Source organism: Physeter macrocephalus, chromosome 2 (assembly GCF_002837175.3).
Source record: "Physeter macrocephalus isolate SW-GA chromosome 2, ASM283717v5, whole genome shotgun sequence".
Taxonomy (NCBI): domain Eukaryota; kingdom Metazoa; phylum Chordata; class Mammalia; order Artiodactyla; family Physeteridae; genus Physeter; species Physeter macrocephalus.
Window position 1 is genome coordinate 130,049,875 of NC_041215.1, and position 20,774 is coordinate 130,070,648.

General features: G+C 42.7%; 1 protein-coding gene, 1 non-coding gene and 1 pseudogene across 2 annotated transcripts in view; 2 read left to right on the plus strand and 1 right to left on the minus strand.

Moving 5' to 3' along the window:
* Positions 1 to 20,774, plus strand: part of FBXO36 (F-box protein 36) — a 107,036-nt gene that overhangs the window by 52,233 nt on the left and 34,029 nt on the right. The window contains exon 2 of the mRNA XM_055090427.1: positions 14,584 to 14,692. Coding sequence (XP_054946402.1) covers positions 14,584 to 14,692 — 109 coding nt within the window. The remainder of the gene's footprint in view (positions 1 to 14,583; positions 14,693 to 20,774) is intronic.
* TRNAD-AUC (transfer RNA aspartic acid (anticodon AUC)) lies at positions 1,362 to 1,433 on the minus strand. The gene has a single exon. It is a non-coding gene; the product is annotated as a tRNA-Asp (tRNA).
* LOC102981100 (T-complex protein 1 subunit alpha-like) lies at positions 8,631 to 10,604 on the plus strand (annotated as a pseudogene).

Below are 20,774 nucleotides of genomic sequence, written 5' to 3' on the forward strand. Positions count from 1 at the left end.
TTTCTGGCTTTTGGATTTTGAGACATAGTTAGAAAGATAATTAGAGGATTCACTATTTTTTTTTTCCTTCTAGTACTTGTATGGTCTCATTTTTTTTACATGCAGATCTTTGATCTATTTGTAATTTATCCTGATGTGAGGCATAAATCAATTTTCTTTTTCCAAATGGCCACCCGATAGTCCCCAAATTCCTATATAAATCTTTTAAATCTGATTTAAGAAAATCTATTTTACAATTATTTGTAATTACTTATAGTTTATTAGAAACATTTTAAGTTTATTACAATTATTTGTGTTTATCACAAATATTCAATTAAAGTTAGAAGTTAAAAACCTCTTTTTCTTTAAACCCTCAAATACAACTTACAAATCTAGGAAATTCAATTATAAATCAAGTAATTTTGTATTAAAATTAAAACACTCATTTTCATTGTTCTTTGATTAATGTTTAATTAGCTTATACATTTAACAAATTGTAATCCCTTAAACATTTAAGCACAGTTTACAAACTTAATAAAATTACCTCAAAAATTATAAATTAAAGCCACAAAACTTGTAAATCTAATAAATTCTCTTAAATTTAAATAACACTGACAAACATGATTAAATCCTCTTAAGCATTTCAATCTATCTCATGAATTTAATATATTTGGTTTTCTCAAGTACTTCTGAAATCTAAAGAGTCATAATTACAAATCTAACAAAATCAAACCACATGTTTATAAAACTGTAGAGTAACAAACTTAAAAATGTAGATGAGCAAACTCTTTTAAACGTTTAAGCATCTGAAAATCATTATAAATTTAATAGATATTCCTAAGTTTAAACGTTGACTACCAACTTAATCATTTGCATTAGCCTATGTATTTAAATTAAAATGACAAACATAGTATGTCAGATTCTTGACAGCATTTTAAACATCTTAAGGATACACAAAGTGCAGCTTCTAGTTACAGTACTATTGTATATCTTCCCTGCCTCTGGCAGTGCCGCTAAAACAATAATTACAGGGTTTTTCTAAAGCATAAACCCGCAAAGACAAAAGAGAATGGGAAAGGCGACAAAGGCAACAATTTTGCATGCTGAAAAGCAGATGACTTACTGGTAGCTGATTTAACAGCCCTGAAAAAGCTGAATTCTAAGCTAGTGGTAGGGAAGTCAGGAAGTAATCAGATTTGTGCCCCAGAACCTCAGAGCAGGGCGGCTCAGGAATGGGCGGAAATAGGTTCTTTTTGAATGCTAGAGTAAAAAAGCACCTTCGAACAAGAAGGATGTTTGACATCCTGTTTGTGTGTGTGTGTGTGTGTGTGTGTGTGTGTGTGTGAGTGTGTGTGTGTGTGTGTGTGTGTGTGTGATCCTATTTCCCTGACCAGGGATCGAACCTGGGCCCCAGCAATGATAGTGCCGAGTCCTAACCACTGGACCACCAGGGAATTCCCAACAGCCTGTTTAAAATGTGGTTAGAACCACCTTCATCTTCATCCCCTACTCTCCTTTGCACAACCAGCAAGAGCTTTGCCTCACCACCCAGGAGAAGACCGGAAGTTTGGTCTCTGGAGGAGTAAACTAGGGATACAATGGACTCAGGACCCCAGACCACTGGGGACAGAGGAACTCAGGGCTGAATATGGCAAGGGATTAAGTGAAAATCCACATACTGAACCGGGAGACTCACTCTGACTTCCCAGTGGCTCACAGAAAGCTGTGGGCAGCCAGGTTTATACCCTCCAGGAAGAAAGCTGGAAGATTCTTCACCAGGCTGAAAAGAGATCTCAAGACGTTAATAGTCGGGATCCTCCAACCAAAGAGCTTCAGCAGATCACCCTACAGTGAGGTCCTCCTCTGGACAAGCCCTGCTCAAATGCCCAGATCTTCCAGTCAGCTTCCTAGCACCCTACTCCTGAATACACATGAACGGTGATGAGTTATCAGGCTTTTGAGGAAAGCCAAAACAAATTAACAATAACAACATACAGGAAATGTAACTTTGGAAAAAACAAAGACAATGAACAAAGGCAGAACAAAATACTCATCAGTAATATCCTCAGAAGGATAAGAAAGTTATTGTATCCATGAAACAAGGACAGTACACAATAAAAAAGAAACACTCAGAAAACTAAAAAGAGCTTTGAGAAAATAAAAATATATAGGAAAAATGAAAAACTGCATAGAAGGGTTGGAGGATAAAATTGAGACTATCTCCTAGAAAAAAAGAATCAAAAGTAAATGATGGGCAGTAGGGAAAAAAAACATAATAAAAGAATTAGACCAGGGTGTCCAATACCTGGAAAAAAGAAATTCCAGAAAAAATTATACAAGAAAATGTCCTAGACGTGAAGTATTCCCAGATTAAAAGCTCTCACCAAGTACCCTGCAAAATAAATGAAAAAAATGAGGTACCATGCCAGGTATCTCAAGCAAAGTCCATTGAGGAGAGAGAAACCATACTTATTTTACCAGAAACAATTTATTATTAAGGATTGTTAACTAATAGAAGATGGTTAACAACTTAAAGGGTAAAAGAGGGCAAAAACTTGTACACGAATGTTTATAGAACCTTTATTCATAGTAACCAGAAACTGGAGCTCAGCATGAAAGCAGTAGTTTAGAAGAAAATCCAGAAGTTGTGGGAGAGCACAGTTTGAATCCAGGATGAAAATGGGAGGGAGTAGGGGTGAATCTGAGATGTTTACATCTTTCCTAAAGTGGAAATCAAAAGGAAGCTAGCTCTAAGTCACTGCAGAGCCAGCTTAAGAGCCCAGCACTTTACTGCTGTTATCACCATGCTCTCGATGCCACAGAGATAATATTCTGAGTAAAACATTAAAGACTCAGACGTTGAATATGGGAAAGTTTTAGGAATACCTTCATCTATTTATTCTACTTATATTTTCCATTTTTAGGTATATACAAGGCTAATGTAAATTTATTAAAATTAATGTAATACATGTATTGTGTTAATATAATTTATAAAATTAATGAAGTACAGTTGACCCTTGAACAACAAGGCGGGGGCAGCCACTGACCCTCCATGCAGTTATAAATCCTTGTATAACTTCAGCGTCTACCCTCCTGTTGAAGGTTTTGCATCTGTTGCAGGAAGGGGGAGCCCTTCCAGCGGCTGAGAGTGGGCTCCTGTCTAATACTCGGAAATGAATTGTCCAAGGAAACACATGTGCTGACAAAACGAGAGACTTTATTGGGAAGGGGCACCCGGGTGAAGAGCAGCAGGGTAAGGGGACCCAGGAGAACTGCTCTGCCATGTGGCTTGCAGTCTCAGGTTTTATGGTAATGAGGTTAGTTTCTGGGTTGTCTCTGGCCAATCATTCTGACTCAGGGTCCTTCCTGGTGGCACATGCATCGCTCAGCCAAGATGTATTCCATCGAGAAGGATTCTGGGAGGTTGGTGGGATATATGGACTGGTGTCTCCTCTCTCCTTTTGACCCTTCCCGAATTCTTCCAGTTGGTGGTAGCTTGTTAGTTCCATGTTCCTTACCAGGACCTCCTGTTGTAAGATAACTCATGCCAGTGGTTACTATCATGCCTGTCCAGGACAGGCAGTTTTGGTCAGTGGTTCCCCTGATACATCCGTGGATTCAACCAAACGCAGGTCATGTAGTCCTGCAGTATGTATTTAGTGAAAAAAAAAAAACTGCCTAGGGCTTCCCTGGTGGTGCAGTGGTTAAGAAAGAATCCGCCTGCCAATGCAGGGGACATAGGTTCGAGGCCTGGTCCAGGAAGATCCCACATGCCGTGGAGCAACTAAGCCCGTGAGCCACAGCTACCGAAGCGCATGCGCCTAGAGCCTGTTCTCCGCAACAAGAGAAGCCACTGCAACGAGAAGCCCGTGCACCGCAACAAAGAGCAGCCCCTGCTCGACACAACTAGAAGAAAGCCTGAGTGCAGCAATGAAGACCCAACGCAGCCAAAAATAAATAAATAAATAAAATAAAATAAATGAGACTCTACCTCCAAATACAGTCATTTAAAAAAAAAACAGGGCTTCCCGGGTGGCGCAGTGGTTGCGCGTCTGCCTGCCGATGCAGGGGAACCGGGTTCGCGCCCCGGTCTGGGAGGATCCCACATGCCGCGGAGCAATTATACAAGAAAATGTCCTAGACGTGAAGTATTCCCAGATTAAAAGCTCTCACCAAGTACCCTGCAAAATAAATGAAAAAAATGAGGTACCATGCCAGGTATCTCAAGCAAAGTCCATTGAGGAGAGAGAAACCATACTTATTTTACCAGAAACAATTTATTATTAAGGATTGTTAACTAATAGAAGATGGTTAACAACTTAAAGGGTAAAAGAGGGCAAAAACTTGTACACGAATGTTTATAGAACCTTTATTCATAGTAACCAGAAACTGGAGCTCAGCATGAAAGCAGTAGTTTAGAAGAAAATCCAGAAGTTGTGGGAGAGCACAGTTTGAATCCAGGATGAAAATGGGAGGGAGTAGGGGTGAATCTGAGATGTTTACATCTTTCCTAAAGTGGAAATCAAAAGGAAGCTAGCTCTAAGTCACTGCAGAGCCAGCTTAAGAGCCCAGCACTTTACTGCTGTTATCACCATGCTCTCGATGCCACAGAGATAATATTCTGAGTAAAACATTAAAGACTCAGACGTTGAATATGGGAAAGTTTTAGGAATACCTTCATCTATTTATTCTACTTATATTTTCCATTTTTAGGTATATACAAGGCTAATGTAAATTTATTAAAATTAATGTAATACATGTATTGTGTTAATATAATTTATAAAATTAATGAAGTACAGTTGACCCTTGAACAACAAGGCGGGGGCAGCCACTGACCCTCCATGCAGTTATAAATCCTTGTATAACTTCAGCGTCTACCCTCCTGTTGAAGGTTTTGCATCTGTTGCAGGAAGGGGGAGCCCTTCCAGCGGCTGAGAGTGGGCTCCTGTCTAATACTCGGAAATGAATTGTCCAAGGAAACACATGTGCTGACAAAACGAGAGACTTTATTGGGAAGGGGCACCCGGGTGAAGAGCAGCAGGGTAAGGGGACCCAGGAGAACTGCTCTGCCATGTGGCTTGCAGTCTCAGGTTTTATGGTGATGAGGTTAGTTTCTGGGTTGTCTCTGGCCAATCATTCTGACTCAGGGTCCTTCCTGGTGGCACATGCATCGCTCAGCCAAGATGTATTCCATCGAGAAGGATTCTGGGAGGTTGGTGGGATATATGGACTGGTGTCTCCTCTCTCCTTTTGACCCTTCCCGAATTCTTCCAGTTGGTGGTAGCTTGTTAGTTCCATGTTCCTTACCAGGACCTCCTGTTGTAAGATAACTCATGCCAGTGGTTACTATCATGCCTGTCCAGGACAGGCAGTTTTGGTCAGTGGTTCCCCTGATACATCCGTGGATTCAACCAAACGCAGGTCATGTAGTCCTGCAGTATGTATTTAGTGAAAAAAAAAAAACTGCCTAGGGCTTCCCTGGTGGTGCAGTGGTTAAGAAAGAATCCGCCTGCCAATGCAGGGGACATAGGTTCGAGGCCTGGTCCAGGAAGATCCCACATGCCGTGGAGCAACTAAGCCCGTGAGCCACAGCTACCGAAGCGCATGCGCCTAGAGCCTGTTCTCCGCAACAAGAGAAGCCACTGCAACGAGAAGCCCGTGCACCGCAACAAAGAGCAGCCCCTGCTCGACACAACTAGAAGAAAGCCTGAGTGCAGCAATGAAGACCCAACGCAGCCAAAAATAAATAAATAAATAAAATAAAATAAATGAGACTCTACCTCCAAATACAGTCATTTAAAAAAAAAAACAGGGCTTCCCGGGTGGCGCAGTGGTTGCGCGTCTGCCTGCCGATGCAGGGGAACCGGGTTCGCGCCCCGGTCTGGGAGGATCCCACATGCCGCGGAGCGGATAGGCCCGTGAGCCATGGCCGCTGAGCCTGCGCGTCCGGAGCCTGTGCTCCGCAATGGGAGAGGCCACAACAGTTAGAGGCCCGCATACCACAAAAACAAAAACCAAAACCTGCCTATACTTGGACCTGTGCAGTGCAAACCTGTGTTAACCAAGGGTCCACTGTAATATAATTGCTAAAAATAACATAATAAAATACATGTCTAGTGAAGAATAAAAGAGCTCTTTCAATAACTATAAAACAAGTGATAGAAACCCATTGTGTTTCAGTTTCCTTAACAGTGTTATTTCTTTCTATATAATAAATAATGCTATGGCATTCAATGGATGGTGTATTAAATCTGATGGAACATGGCATTGTTTCACATAAAAACAGGTTTAAAGGAAAAGAGGTTCCCAACACAGGGACGGTGCTCTGGCTCCTTCTCTCCACAATCTATTGGTTCTGTCTCCTCCAGGAAACATTCTTGTCACCTCAGGCTGGCTCCCCTCATAGTCACAAAATGGCTGCTGCTTCTCCAGTGATCACATCAAAACACAATAGCCAGTGCCCAAAAAGGGGCCGTGTTTCTCCTGTGAATGAAACATGTTGCCTGCCATATCAGTAAACAAAGGAGGTTGCAGCCATCAAGCCACTACAGCCATCCTGGATGGTGAGCCCTGAGGAAGCTCAGGATGGAGACCAACGGGCCCCTGCAGCCACCCCCAGCGGTGCACCCTGAGGGGACTCAGGATGGGAAAGAAACAGGATACTGGCCCTAGATAGCTAAAGGAAAGATTTCAATGAGCCCAGATTCTTGCATCTCCCCATACATAGAAAAGGGCTAAATTCATTAACTTGACGTATCCGGTTTTCTTTCATTAACAGTAATCTTTTGATGTTCCAACTACCTGCTCTTTGTCACAAAACTCCTATATATCCTGTCTGAGAGAAGCTGCCTCCTGGGCTTGAAGTCCTCAGAAAGTCTGCCAAATAAAACATAATTCTCAACTTTTAGGTTGTGCATTTTTTTCAGTCAACACTCCTTATAAGTGATAAAATCTTTCCCAGAAGCGCCTGCAGATTTCTCCTGCCGTCTCATTGGCCAAAACTGTGTCACATGCCCATGCCCATACCCATACCAATCATTGGCAGGGGGAGCAAACCTACAGGAATGGCCTAGACCCGTCATGTCCCACCCCCTGGAGCTAAAGGTGAGGCCCATGCACTGAGCACAAGCAGTGCAGAGGAGAGAGGCTATGGGAAAGGTCAGTGTTCATGTGGGAAGAGCAGGTGGGCAGATGTATGTCGGGGAGCAACCAGCAATGTCTGCCACCGATTCCTAACCACACCCACGGCGTTAGAGGTGCACTAATTCGACTCTCCGAGGGCAGCTTCATTTCTGAGTTCTTAAAGGAAGAAACATTTCAGTGTAGTCAGTTTTCCCTTATTAAAAACTTCCGCAACGGGAGAGGCCACAACAGTGAGAGGCCCGCGTACCGCAAAAAAACAAACAAACAAACAAAAAAAACTTCCATTTATTCCATTTTCATTTCAGCCTCAAACTCATCTTTCCCATGTATAATAATGATGCTTTTATTCCTAATGTATAAAAATTGCTACTATTCCAGAGGAAAATTTTCAATAGCTGAAAATCTAAGTTTTGCTGTGTTTAGACCAATTGAGCCAAACATAGACACGTAGGGGAACACATATTTGAAGTTGTAAATTTGGACCAAAAGCATATCATAATTGTTTATAGTTTAAATATGCAGTGAACTAAAATAATCTTCATAATTCATTTAAAATACAATACCTTTCTACGTTTTGGAATGCCAGTGCTTTGTGAGCTTTTGAGTAATATCGAAAGGTAAAATTACTCGCAGTTTGCCCTTGCAATTCTTGCTTCTCCATTTCTCAGTAGAATGTTCAGATAACAAAATCCTTCTTCATCAAATAAAATATCTAATTTCATAAACTCTCTCTGACACAATCTCAACCCCACTCTGTAAAATCCCCAAATTATATATGATTTCCAAAACAGGGAGAAATTTGATCTGATAGAATAACAACAGTCTGCAGGAGAAAGCAGAAACAGTCGTGTGCTAAATTACAATCGTATTTCCTGGACAGATGCTTAGAAAGAGTCAGAATACCCCATTTAGTATGCGGTATCTGGCAAGTCACCCTAATCCTTCATGAGCAACTTTGTTTATTGACTGGATAGATGGATGACTATTTAATTATGCTGTTGAGAAAATACTGCAAAGAATGTGCAATTCTTAATGATTATTGATGATTAGAAAAGTCAGATACCAAGTCAGAGTGAAAAGCTGAAATAAAGATCCTTGAAGAATACAACTAAGAAAGCAGAACTTGATGAAGTATGTTTTTGTTTTTGTTTTCTTTTTGACCATGCGGCATCTTAGTTCCCCGACCAGGGATGGAACCCGTGCCCCCTGCAGTGGAAGCGCAGAGTCTTAACCACTGGACCGCCACAGAAGTCCCAATGAAGTATGGTTGAATATTGTTAGACAGTTGATGAGAACAAAGACAAGGTTCTGATCTGTAGGTATTTGGGGGCTGAGTGTGTTATAAGTATGAAGGGGTGACCAGCAAGGGAACAAGAGGGAAAGAGGGAAGGAAAGAGGCAAGGACTGTCCTCTACGGAGCTCACGGGCTGGCATCATGTGCCTGGCATCGTGCTGGGCACTTTGGATTTATCCCAGGTCAGCCCTCCAAATTCAATGAGGTGGGCATCATGGTTGTTTCCATTTTGGAGATGAAGAAACTGAGGTCACAAGAGATTAAGACATTTGCCCAAAAGAGACGTTCCTGGTGGTCCAGTGGTAAAGAATCTGCCTTCCAATGCAGGGGACGTAGGTTTGACCTCTGGTGGGGGAGCTAAGATCCCACATGCCGCAGGGCAACTAAGCCCACGCACCACAACTAGAGAGCCCCTGCTGCAAACTGCAGAGCCCATGCGCTCTGGAGCCCGTGCACCACAACTAGAGAGAGAAAAACCCGCATGCCACAGCTAGAGAGAATCCCTGGTTGGGGAGCTAAGATCCCACATGCCACAGGGCAATTAAGCCCTTGCACCACAACTACTGAGCTCACGAGCCTCAACTAGAGAGCCCGTGTGCCACAAACTACACAGCCCACGCACCACAACTAGAGAGAGAAAAACCCGCATGCCACAGCTAGAGAGAAGCCCGTGCGCCGCTAGCAAGAGCCCGTGCCACAGCGAAAGATCCCACATGCCTCAACAAAGACATGACGCAGCCAAAAATAATAAATAAATAAATATTTTTTAAGAAGACATTTGCCCCAGGTAAATGGCAGAGACCAGGGTTTAAACCCAGACCCTTCCAACACCAGAGTCTCTGCTTTTGTCCCAGCAGCAGGATTTTTCAAGTGTAGTGATGGGAGTAGCACAAGCTCCGAACCTGGGGGACCGGGGTGGGGTGTATATTGTCCAAATATACTCAAATGCTGAGATGCCCACTGGGCCCACCTTTTCCCAGTGCCTCCTGAGTTCCTCTCCTGGTGGGCAAAGGACTTAAGCTTTAGGGACCTTCACTGGGTGAATGACAAATACCTTGTCGTCTTGCCATAATAATTCGTGCAGGAGACACGTCGGGATCAATGAGGAATCTTAGACCTCAGTTTTCATTTGGAAGGTGAAGAAACTTTTGAAGCTTCAATGTTGGTACGGGAGAGAATTTGTGATGATGAACTGATCTTGATTAAAAACGCTAAGGTTCGTACCTCTGCGTCATTCATCTTACGTGGGGCAAATGATTTGATGTGTGGCGAGATGGAGCGCTCTTTACCTGATGCTCTTTGTGTGGTGAGAGTTTTGGAGTCAAAATCTGTGGCTCCGGGTAGAAGCAGCCCTTTCCGTATACCTTGAAAACTACGCAACCAGCATGGGCTCCCGGGAACAGCTTGCTATTGCCGAGTTTGCAAGATCTCTTCTTGTTATTCCTAATGCTCTGGCAGTTAATGCTGCCCAAGCCTCCACAGATCGGGTTGCAAAATTAAGAGCTTTTCATAATGAGGCTCAGAACGCAAAAATCTAAAATGGATTGGTCTTGACTTGGTCAGTGGTAAACCCTGAGACAACAAACAAGCAGGGGTGTATGAACCAACCATAGAAAAAGTTAAGAGTTTCAAATTTGCAACTGAAGATGCAATTACCATTCTTCGAATTGATCTTATTAAATTACACCCAGAAGACAAAGATGTTAAGCATGGACGTCATGAGGCTGCTGTTCACTCTGGAGCCCGTGATGACTGATCTGATTTCTTTTATTTATAACAATGTTAGATGCAATTTTCTTGTACCTCGAGTATTACACGTTAAAGTGCAACAAGCTGTCAAAACATCAATAAATAAAAGTAGCTCAATTTTCAAATTTATTAAAACGATTCACTGGAACTATCTGAGAAAATATGCTAAATTTAAATTAAAATTTTAAAGAATTCTCACAGGTCACATGTTTTCTATTAAGATACCAAATGATGGTGTGTGTCCTATAATGAGACTGGCCGCCTGCCCTTCCTGGAGAGGGTATGAGGCAATGAAAAAGAACTAGACTCTTTCTAGGTCAGCCTCTGCCTGGGAGAGGAGCTGGGACAAGTTATTTCACTGTCTGCCGTCGACTTCTTCATCCGTGAAAAGTCAGTCACGCACTGCTCACAGGTGGTTGGGAGCCTGATGAAACCCATGTTCCAGCCAGATCTAAACAATCGCAAAACCCCTGGGAAGCTCCTCTGTGGCTTTTCTTGCAGGCAGGATTGTTCATTAACAAAACATTCGCAGCTGATAAGATGTTCAAAACAGTATTTACAGATTTTAAGGTTTTCAAAATAGAGATAAATATATAACAATACATTTCTATGCACTATGACTTAAAGTAAGCTAATACCACGAGAGTTAGTACCCAACTCACAGATATTTGGGGGCTACACTTTAGCTTCCTTCAAGCTGTATCTGTGATGTGAAATAATTGTATTTATTTATTGCCAAGCTAATATGCTCCTTCCCCCTGCACATATAAATATTTTCCTTTAAATATTTGGAGCAGGGGTGTATACACTTCTGAGCCTTTTAACAAATGATCATTAACATTGATCTATGTTATCAATCATTTCTTCACAAATAGTTTCATTGGCCACAGAGTATTCCATCATCTAAATGGGCCATGATTATTTAACTATTGGACCCTTAGGTCAGCACTGATTTTTCATTATTATAATTAACCTGTGACAAACATTCTTACATAAAAAATGTTGTACACGTCTCTGATAAATTCCTTAGGAGTAGAATATCTGGGTCAAAGGGCATGGATGACTTTAAGGTTTTTGGTAGATATTGCCAAGCCAATTTATACTCTTCTCAATGAGTATTAAGGGGCTCCCTTTTTTTTTTTTTTTGTCCTCACCAATATTGGGTTTTGTCACTTAAAAAAAAATCTTTAAAATTTGAGAGACAATAAGTGTTAGAAAATATCTGTCTAATATCTTTTTCTGTTTTAATAAGTACAGTATGTAGAACATAATAGAGTCTTGACTAGGCTAAGTTGTGGTTCTGAGGCGCAGATTTCTGTGTACTGCTCTGTAGAGGGGGTCTGATGAGTTGTAGTATGCAGGTTGTACTTAAAGAAAGCTTTGTGACTCAGGACAAACCCTGTGTTTAAGAGTTAGGAGTGAGGAGGCTTGGGTTCTGGTTTTAGCCAGCCGTGTTTCCTTAGGCAAGTGTTATATCCTTCGGCGTTTACCTTAAATACCTCAGAGGAGCCAGTCGTATGCTTGTCTGTGTGTGCAAGGTAACTTGAGTCTGTGCCCTGAGGGGTCTCCCTCTAGAGGCCATGACAGCAAGCACTTTGAATATTGCCTTCTCAGTCAGTACCAGAGGGCTAATTAATTAGCAGAAGAAATGTCAGAAATAATTTTTTTTTTTTTTTTTTTTTTTTTGCGGTACGCGGGCCTCTCACTGCTGTGGCCTCTCCCATTGCGGAGCACAGGCTCCGGACGCGCAGGCTCAGCGGCCATGGCTCACAGGCCCAGCCGCTCCGCGGCATGTGGGATCTTCCCGGACCGGGGCACGAACCCGCGTCCCCTGCATCGGCAGGCGGATTCTCAACCACTGCGCCACCGGGGAAGCCCTAGAAATAATTTTTAATTGGTGAAATGGATGATGTGCAAGATATGAAGCTGACAAGTAAGATTGTACAAGTGTCTGCCTTTTTTTGGAGCAACGTAAGAAGTAAGTTTCGTAACTAAATGTTTCTGGGTTACGCCCTATCTAGAACTCCATGCATTCCAAAACCTTCCACTTAACCCACGATTTAGTTGCTTGATCTAGCTAGAGGGGTAGCTGATTAGGTCATTATAATTTAGGTGCACTTGTCCCAGAGAGAAACTTTCCTGAGAAGGTTCCTGCAGGGTGCCAGAGTGGATGGGAGGGGGCACCCCACTGAGCTTCCAGAAACATGTTTTGGACTCCTGTGGTGTCTGTCTTTCTTATGTCAGAATTTAATTGTAACGTAACATCTGGTAGTGTTGTTGTAGGGAGGGACACCTATCACTTCTGACTTAACCTGTTTGAAATATTTTCCTCACGTGAGTCACAGGAAATGGGCTAAATTATTTCCGACTTCCCAACTAGTTCTGAAAGTTCTAGATCATGTGTATAAAGAATGTAGCATTAGATTCAGATGACCTGGCATCTTCATCCAATAGCAAGGGAATATTATTTATAATATTTAATGTTAATTAATTAATTTTTGGCTGCGTTGGGTCTTCGTTGCTGTAAGCAGGCTTTCTCTAGTTGCGGTGAGCACGGGCTACTCTTCGTTACAGTGCCTGGGCTTCTCACTGCAGTGGCTTCTCTTGTTGCAGAGCATGGGGTCTAGGTGAGCAGGCTTCAGTAGCTGTGGCATGCAGGCTCAGTAGTTGTGGCTCGCGGGCTCTAGAGCGCAGGCTCAGTTCTTGTGGCGCATGTGCTTAGTTGCTCCACGGCATGTGGGATCTTCCCAGATCAGGGCTCGAACCTGTGTCCCATGCATTGGCAGGCGGGTTCTTAACCACTGCACCACCAGGGAAGCCCTTAATATTAATTTTAATAGTACTTAATAGAAGGAGATGAAAAGGAAAATTGAAGTGCAGAGAGATTAAATAAATGAGCCAAGTCTGTCTTTGCTCCAAAATTCATGCTTTTTCTCCTGTAATACCTGATACCCTTTGGTTATAGATCGAATTGTGTTCCTCCCTTTAAGGTCGTATGTTGAAACCCTAACCCTTAATGTAACTGTGTTTGTACATAGGGCCTTTCAAGAACTAATTAAGGTTAAATGGGGTCATCAGTGTGGGGCCCTAATCCAATATGACCAGTGTCCTTATAAGAAGAGGACGAGACACCAGGGATGCACATACCCAGAGGAAAGATCACATGAGGACACGGTGAGAAGGTGCCATCTGCAACCAAGGAGAGAGGCCTCAGGAGACACCAGACTTGCCAACACCTTGATCTTGGACTTGCAGCCTCCAGAACTGTGAGGGAATAAATTTCTGTTGTTCAAGCCACCCAGTCTCTGATATTTTTTTATGGCAGCCCTAGTAGACTGATATACCCTTAACTCTATGGAGATGGGGCAGAAAGATACTAAAGAGGATGATTTTGGTGAGCCTCATGCTGAGAAAGAACAAAAGTGGCAGGCTAAGGGATTTCTGAAAGGAATCAGCGACCACAGTATTCTGAGATTATGGAGTTTTGTAACCTACGTATGTATATATTTTCCCTCTGCTCCCAAGGCAGTAGCCCAAGGAGGTGCACCCAGGACCTGTGAGGACCACGGGGAGTGTTGGGTGGCTGGGGACCGGGGAGAGGAAACTAAATAAAGGGAGGCCTCTTAGCAAGTTTCACCTACTTAACAATTTTGCCTTGGGTAGAGCTGAACTAATTTTAACCTTACATGGTAAAGCCTGTGAGGGAAGAAACCAGAACTAGAAAGCCAACCAGTTTCTCAGCACTGTCTGTCTCCTTACCCATCTTTTCCCTGGGAGCCCTACTGCAGGAAGAGTTTGGTTGACACTGCTATGAAATCAACATAGAAACTAAGTGCAGTCCATAACCATGGAAATGAGGTTTGCTTCTGATAAACCAAAATGCTCATAAAAGTCAAATGCACTATCAGCAGATGCATTACCAGGAAGTGTCCTGGGTAATGACACTCTGATGCATCAATCAAGGCATGATGGTGCTTTTCCTGGCTCTATCCAAGTACCTGTCTCTCTTCACGAGAAAAGTATCCACTCCTCGTGTCTGCTCTGTAGACAGGGAAGGGAGGAGGAGAGCTAAGCTATTACTTTGGAAATGGCTCCCAAAGGTAAAGAATCTCTATTCTCAGGAACAGCTAGCCATTCGGCTCTGGGTGATTTAACACCAATTGACTTGATAGATTTTTAAGATTCCTTCCAGCACTTTGGTTTTGTGCCCCTAATTTCTGAGGAAAATGTTCACTGATGCACAGACCTCACTTCTAATTTGACATGATGCCAGTTTGTGAAGTTATACCTGCTGTTGGACACACAGCCTTATGTGCCTTCCATGATGGTGATTTTTTTTTAAAACCCCAGACATAAACGCAGCTGTTGGTATTGAAATCAGTTTTAGTTCATCTCACTTTCTATCTGTTCAATTACAGGTAATCTTTAGATGGTGGAAGATCTCTCTGAGGAGTGAGTATAGATCAACAAAACCTGGAGAAACAAAAGAAACTCATGAAGACTTCCTAGAGAACTCACATCTTCAGGGTAAGGAAGGGAACATATTATGTATGCTTGCTGCTGTTAATTCTCTTTAGTTAGTGACTGATTTTGTCAGTGAAGTATCCGGTATCTCATCATTTGAAATGATATGTAATTATGTACTTAATTGGATATAACAGATATGATAGAACATTGGGATCTTAAAAGGCAGAAAATCGTTAACATATCCTGAAATTTCTTTTGGGAAAAAATCATTAAGCATTTAAGTTTCCAGGTTAACATGTAGATTTCATTAATAATCTTAAATCATGTAGTAAATATAAATTTTTAACCTAATATTTAATTAAAACGGGTTTCCTGTAGTTAAAAATAAGTTAAAAGATTATTCAATGATGGCTGTAAAGCAATTACACTCCAATAAAGATGTTAAAAAAAAGATTATTCAAAAACATAATCAAATTATGAGACTTCCCTGGTGGCGCAGTGGTTAAGAATCCGCCTGCCAAAGCCCGGGACATGGGTTTGAGCCCTGGTCTGGGAAGATCCCACATGCCGTGGAGCACCTAAGCCCGTGCACCACAACTACTGAGCCTGTGCTCTAGAACCCGCGAACCACAACTACTGAGCTGGCGTGCCACAACTACTGAAGCCCGTGCTCCGCAACAAGAGAAGCCACCGCAGGGAGAAGCCCGTACACCGCAACGAAGAGTAGCCCCTGCTCGCCGCAACTAGAGAAAAGCCTGGGCGCCTGGCAACGAAGACCCAACGCAGCCAAATAAATAAATTAATTAATTTAAAAAATATTCAAATTATCAATTGCTTGAATTCTTATGCATTTTGGCATTCATTTAAAATCTCTACCATTTCTTTTAATATCAAGGTTTGCATGAGAAGCAGTCTTAATCAAGTAGCATTTGGATTTAATAATAGAAATTGCCCTTCATTTTCCCCTTTGTTTTTTTCTTTCTCAATGTGAAGATTTCAAACATAAAGTATAGACAGAATGTTTTTAAAAAAAAACTCCCAGGTACCCATAACCCAGTTCAATAATACTCAAAATGTGGCCAAAAATGTACACAAACCTACTGTTCTCACTGGATTATTTTGAAGTGAATCTCAGTTGTTGCATCACTTCATCCTAAACTATTTCAGTATGTGTCTCTGAAAGGAATCTCTTTAAACTCTTCAATAATTATTCCTTAATAATAAACTTTTAAAGCTAGAAGGCACTTTAGAGATCCTTATTTTACTAGGAGTAATTAACAATGTTTTAAATATAATATCAAGCACTTTCATATACATGTTCTCATTTTGTTATTATAATATTCTTGTGTAATAAATAGTATTATTGCTTTTTCTCAAATGAGATTCAGAATGGATGTGACTTTCCCAGGTCCCACAGCTAACTACTGACATTGCCAGGCCTAAGCATTGAGAATAGAAAAAAAAAAAAATCTTATTTTAATTTCATTTTATTTTATTTATTTTTTGTTTGTTTTAAAAGAATATTTATTTATTTACTTTTGGCTGCGTTGGGTCTTAGTTGCAGCACATGGGATCTTTCGCTGCAGTGCGCCGGCTTCTCTCTAGTTGTGGTGCGTGGGCTCAGTAGTTGCAGCATGTGGGCTTAGTTGCCCCGCAGCATGTGAGATCTTAGTTCCCCGACCAGGGATCGAAACCGCGTCCCCTGCATTGGAAGGTGGATTCTTAACCACTGGACCACCAGGGAAGTCCTCCCAAAATCTTACTTTTATTTTTTATTTATTTATTTTTAAAATAAATTTATTTATTTTTGGCTGCGTTGGGTCTTCATTGCTGTGTGCGGACTTTCTCTAGTTGGCGGTGAGCGGGGGCTACTCTTTGTTGTGGCACGTGGGCTTCTCATTGCGGTAGCTTCTCTTGTTGCAGAGCACAGGCTCTAGGCATGCGGGCTTCAATAGTTGTGGCACGCGGGCTGAGTAGTTGTGGCTCACGGACTCTAGAGTGCAGGCTCAGTAGTTGTGGCGCATGGGCTTAGTTGCTCCGCGGCATGTGGGATCTTCCTGGACCAGGGCTCGAACCCCTGTCCCTTGCATTGGCAGGCGGATTCTCAACCACTGCGCCGCCAGGGAAGTCCAAAATCTTACTTTTAAAAGGCACGCTCTGGGTGGATCTTTGATAATCAACGTTGTTAAAGACTTTCTCTTATTTAACACTATAGCATGTAATAGTTGTTTTTTAAGAGAGAGAGTAGGTTTGGTTTGGTTTTGTCCTTAAATAGTTAAACATCTGGATTGATTGCACTCAGGTTTTGATACTATACACATCTTATTTTGTTAACTCCTTTATAGAAAGTATTTATAAAATTCATTATTGGCTTGAAAAGAACCATGTTGAAGAAAGACTGCCCACTTTTCATTGAATAAAAATCAGTCTAGGCAGGCCTTACTTATTTAATTGTGGGAGAGACAGGTTTCTGCCCAGATAGCTATAAAGTAAACTTCTGTAAAACACATTTCTTTTTCAAGTTATGTTCCATTTTATTTTCTAAGCACAACAGTACCTAATCCAGAGCTACATATCTAGGGAGTGCTGAATATTTGTTGACAGACCATGGGATTTTTCTGATTGACTTCGACAAAAACCTGGAGATGTGGGTTTGGGCCAGAGAGATGGGAGGTGATCGTCTCTTGAGTAGAGGCTTAAGGGCCAAACACCTATCTCTTGCGTCTCTGACACCCTTGCCCCCTAATAAAACACTGGCGGTGAGGGTGGGGCAACATCAGCTTCAGGATGACCACTTGTGGGTTTCCTGATCCCGGAAGAATAAACAAGAAAGCGGGAATTTATGAGTCTGACGGAGACCTGGCTTCCTGCTGGCTCCCCACCCGCATGGAGAGAGGAGAGTTGAGGAATCCAGTGGAAGAATACACCCAAACAGACTTTTTAAATTGCAGTTTTGAGAGCTGCAGTCTCGCGCCAGGAACAGCACAGAGATACCAAATTAAATTGGCCTGGCAAGTTCAAAGGCATCTGCGTGTCACTTTGTAGCCTTCCTACAGCACTGGAGTCTTGGCAGAGGGAAAAACTCCAACCAACACTGTTGCTCTTCCTTCTCTTCCCCCTCAGTTCTTAGGGAATCCCTCAGAAAGCCCAGAAGAGGGGTGCGCTGTGGCACAGAGCGGGGCTCAGGGGTCAGCGGCCAGGTTAGAATCTCTGCTGCCTCTGCCGGGTTCTGTAACCCCCTCCGTGAGCCCATTTCCTCCTCCTATCTGAGGGTCAAATGCTTACTCGTTGTGGTCGCTTTGAGCTTTCAATGACCTGACACGTGAAAGTTATTTAGAAAGGCGCACAGTACAGAATCGGCTCTTAATCGTTGTTTGCTGTTATTAAGTTTAGGATGCTTGGATTTATTTTGCCCCACCCCCTCCTTATCATATTCCCAAGGTCCCCCCAAAGTTTTTTCATCCAAAGTCTTCTCTTGCTAACATCCTAAGCACCAGCGGCACGTTTCTAGAAATGTGGGTCAGCCTTGGTGTCAGTCCCAACAGAGGACAAGAACCGTGTTCTCTTGCTTCCTTGGCCTCTCACTAGTTCAGGGGTGACGTTTTCTTCCCTGGCTTCCGGGAGCACCTCGGTCTTGGTCCTCCTCCTGCCTCACTGGCGTCTTCTTGGTCTCCTTGCTGGGTCCTCCTCATCTCTCCAGATCTAAATGTTGGGGCCCAGGGTTCAGCTCTAGTGCCTCTTCTCTTGTCAGTCTGTACTTACCCCCTGGGGGATCGGATCCAGTCTCTGGCTTTAAATGCTGCCCATAAGGGGATGAGTCCCAGATTGGTATCTCCAGCCTGCACCTCTCCCCGGAACTCCACACTCAGATATTTATATAGCTGCCCCCGGATGTCTCCACTAGTGTATCTAATTTAAATGCTGCCCATAAGGGGATGAGTCCCAGATTGGTATCTCCAGCCTGCACCTCTTCCCGGAACTCCACACTCAGATATTTATCTAGCTGCCCCCTGGATGTCTCCACTAGTGTATCTATTAGGCTCTCAAAGGTAACGTGTCCAAAAATAGCTCCTGATCCTCCCTCTGCCAGAATAAGGCCCCAAATCTAGAGTTATCCTTGGTTCCTTTCTTTCTCTTACAGGTTCGATCTAATCCTTCAGCAAAACCAGAATCTGAACTGTGTTCCTCTGTGTGCACGCCCCTCCCTGGGGTCTCTCTGTGTGTCCGAATTTCCTCTTCTCATAAGAGTACTAGTCATGGGACTTCCCTGGTGGTCCAGCAGCTAAGACTCTACACTCACAATGCAGGGGCCCTGGGTTCCATCCTTGGTAAGGGAACTAGATCCCACATGCCACAACTGAGAGTTTGCATTGCCACAACTAGACCAGGCACAGCCAAATAAATAAATGTATATTTTTTAAAGAGTACTAGTCAGGTTGGATTAGAGCCCACCTATATGACCTAATTTAACCTAATTACCTCTTTATTTTATTTATTTATTTATTTATTTTTTTTAGTGTTTCCATTAGTCTTTCAATTACCCTTCCTAATTACCTCTTTAAAGGCCCATCTCCCAGTAGAGTCACAGGCAAAGGTACTGGGGTTTAGGACTTAAATATATGAATCTGGGGGAAGTGAGGAGGGCACAATTCAGCCGATAACAAAATTTGTACTTTCCAGGTAGCAGAAGTCCTATAATCTGTAATCAGAGTGTATCTTTATTAAGTTAATAATTAATGAATATATTGGTTACCTATTGCTGGTGTCACAAATTACCACAAATTTAGTGGCTTAAATGATAAAAAAGTATTATCTTACATTTTTGGAGTGCCGAAGTGTCACTGGGCTAAGATCAAAGTGTTGGTAGGACTGTGTTCCCTCTGGGGGCACTAGGGGAGGGTCCATTTCCTTGCCTTTTCCAGGTTCTAAAGGCTGCCTGTTCCTTGGCTCGTGGTCTCTGCCATCATCTTCAAAGCCAGCAATGGGCAGTCCAGTCTTTCTCATCCTGACATTGCTTCCGGGTTCACATCTTCTTCTCTGACTCTGACCCTTCTGCCTCCCTTTTCCCTTCTAAGAACCCTTATGATTACATTGGGCCCACCCAGTTCGTCCAGGGTTATCTCGCTATCTCAAGATCTTTGATCACATCTGCAAAGTCCCTTTTGCCATGTAAGGTCACAGGTTCTGGAGATTAGGATGTAGGACATCTGAAGGGGTGGGGGGGAGTGGCAGCATTATTCTGCCTACCACAATGATATATGTCACAACAACCTAAATTATAAAATCAAAAACATTGCTGGTCTTTTTTCTAGATTTGTTTTTTCTTGTTGTTGTTGTTGTTGTTGTTGTTTTGGCCATGCAGCACGGCATGTGGGATCTTGGTTCCCCGACCAGGGATCAAACCTGCGCCCCCTGCATTGGAAGCGTGGAGTCTTAACCACTGGACCTCCAGGGAAGTCCCAGATTTGTATTTTTAAAAGACAAAAATCATATATTTATTATTTTAAAAGTCATCCCTACACTACAAAGTATAGAGAACTGTTAGCGTGGCAGTTAAGGGTGTTGCTTAATACAGACTACCTCTGTTCAAACTCTGACTCCAAATCCACTAGGTATGTAACATAGGGCAAATTATTTATTTATTTCTTTATTTTCTTGGCTGTGTCGGGTCTTCGTTGCGGCTCGCAGGGTCTTCGTTGAGGCATGCGGAATCTTTCATTGCAGTGAGGGCTCTTCGCTGCGGTGTGCGGGCTTCTCTCTAGTTGTGGCGTGCGGGTTTTTTTCTCTCTCTAGTTGTGGTGCGCAGGCTCCAGGGTGCATGGGCTCTGTAGTTTGCAGCACGCGGCTCTCTCACTGAGGTGCGCAAGCTCAGTAGTTGTGGTGCATGGGTTTGGTTGCCCCACGCATGTGGGATCTTAGTTCCCTGACCAGGGATTGAACCCGAGTCCCCTGCATTGGAAGGCGGATTCTCTACCACTGGACCACCAGGGAAGTCCCTGGGCAAATTACTTAATCAGTTTGGATCTCAGTTTCCTCAACGGTCGATAATGGAAATAATAATAGCATCTACCTCATAGGGTCCTTATGAAGATTAATTGAATGAAGTGCTTAGAATTTGCCTAGCATATGATAAGAACTCAGT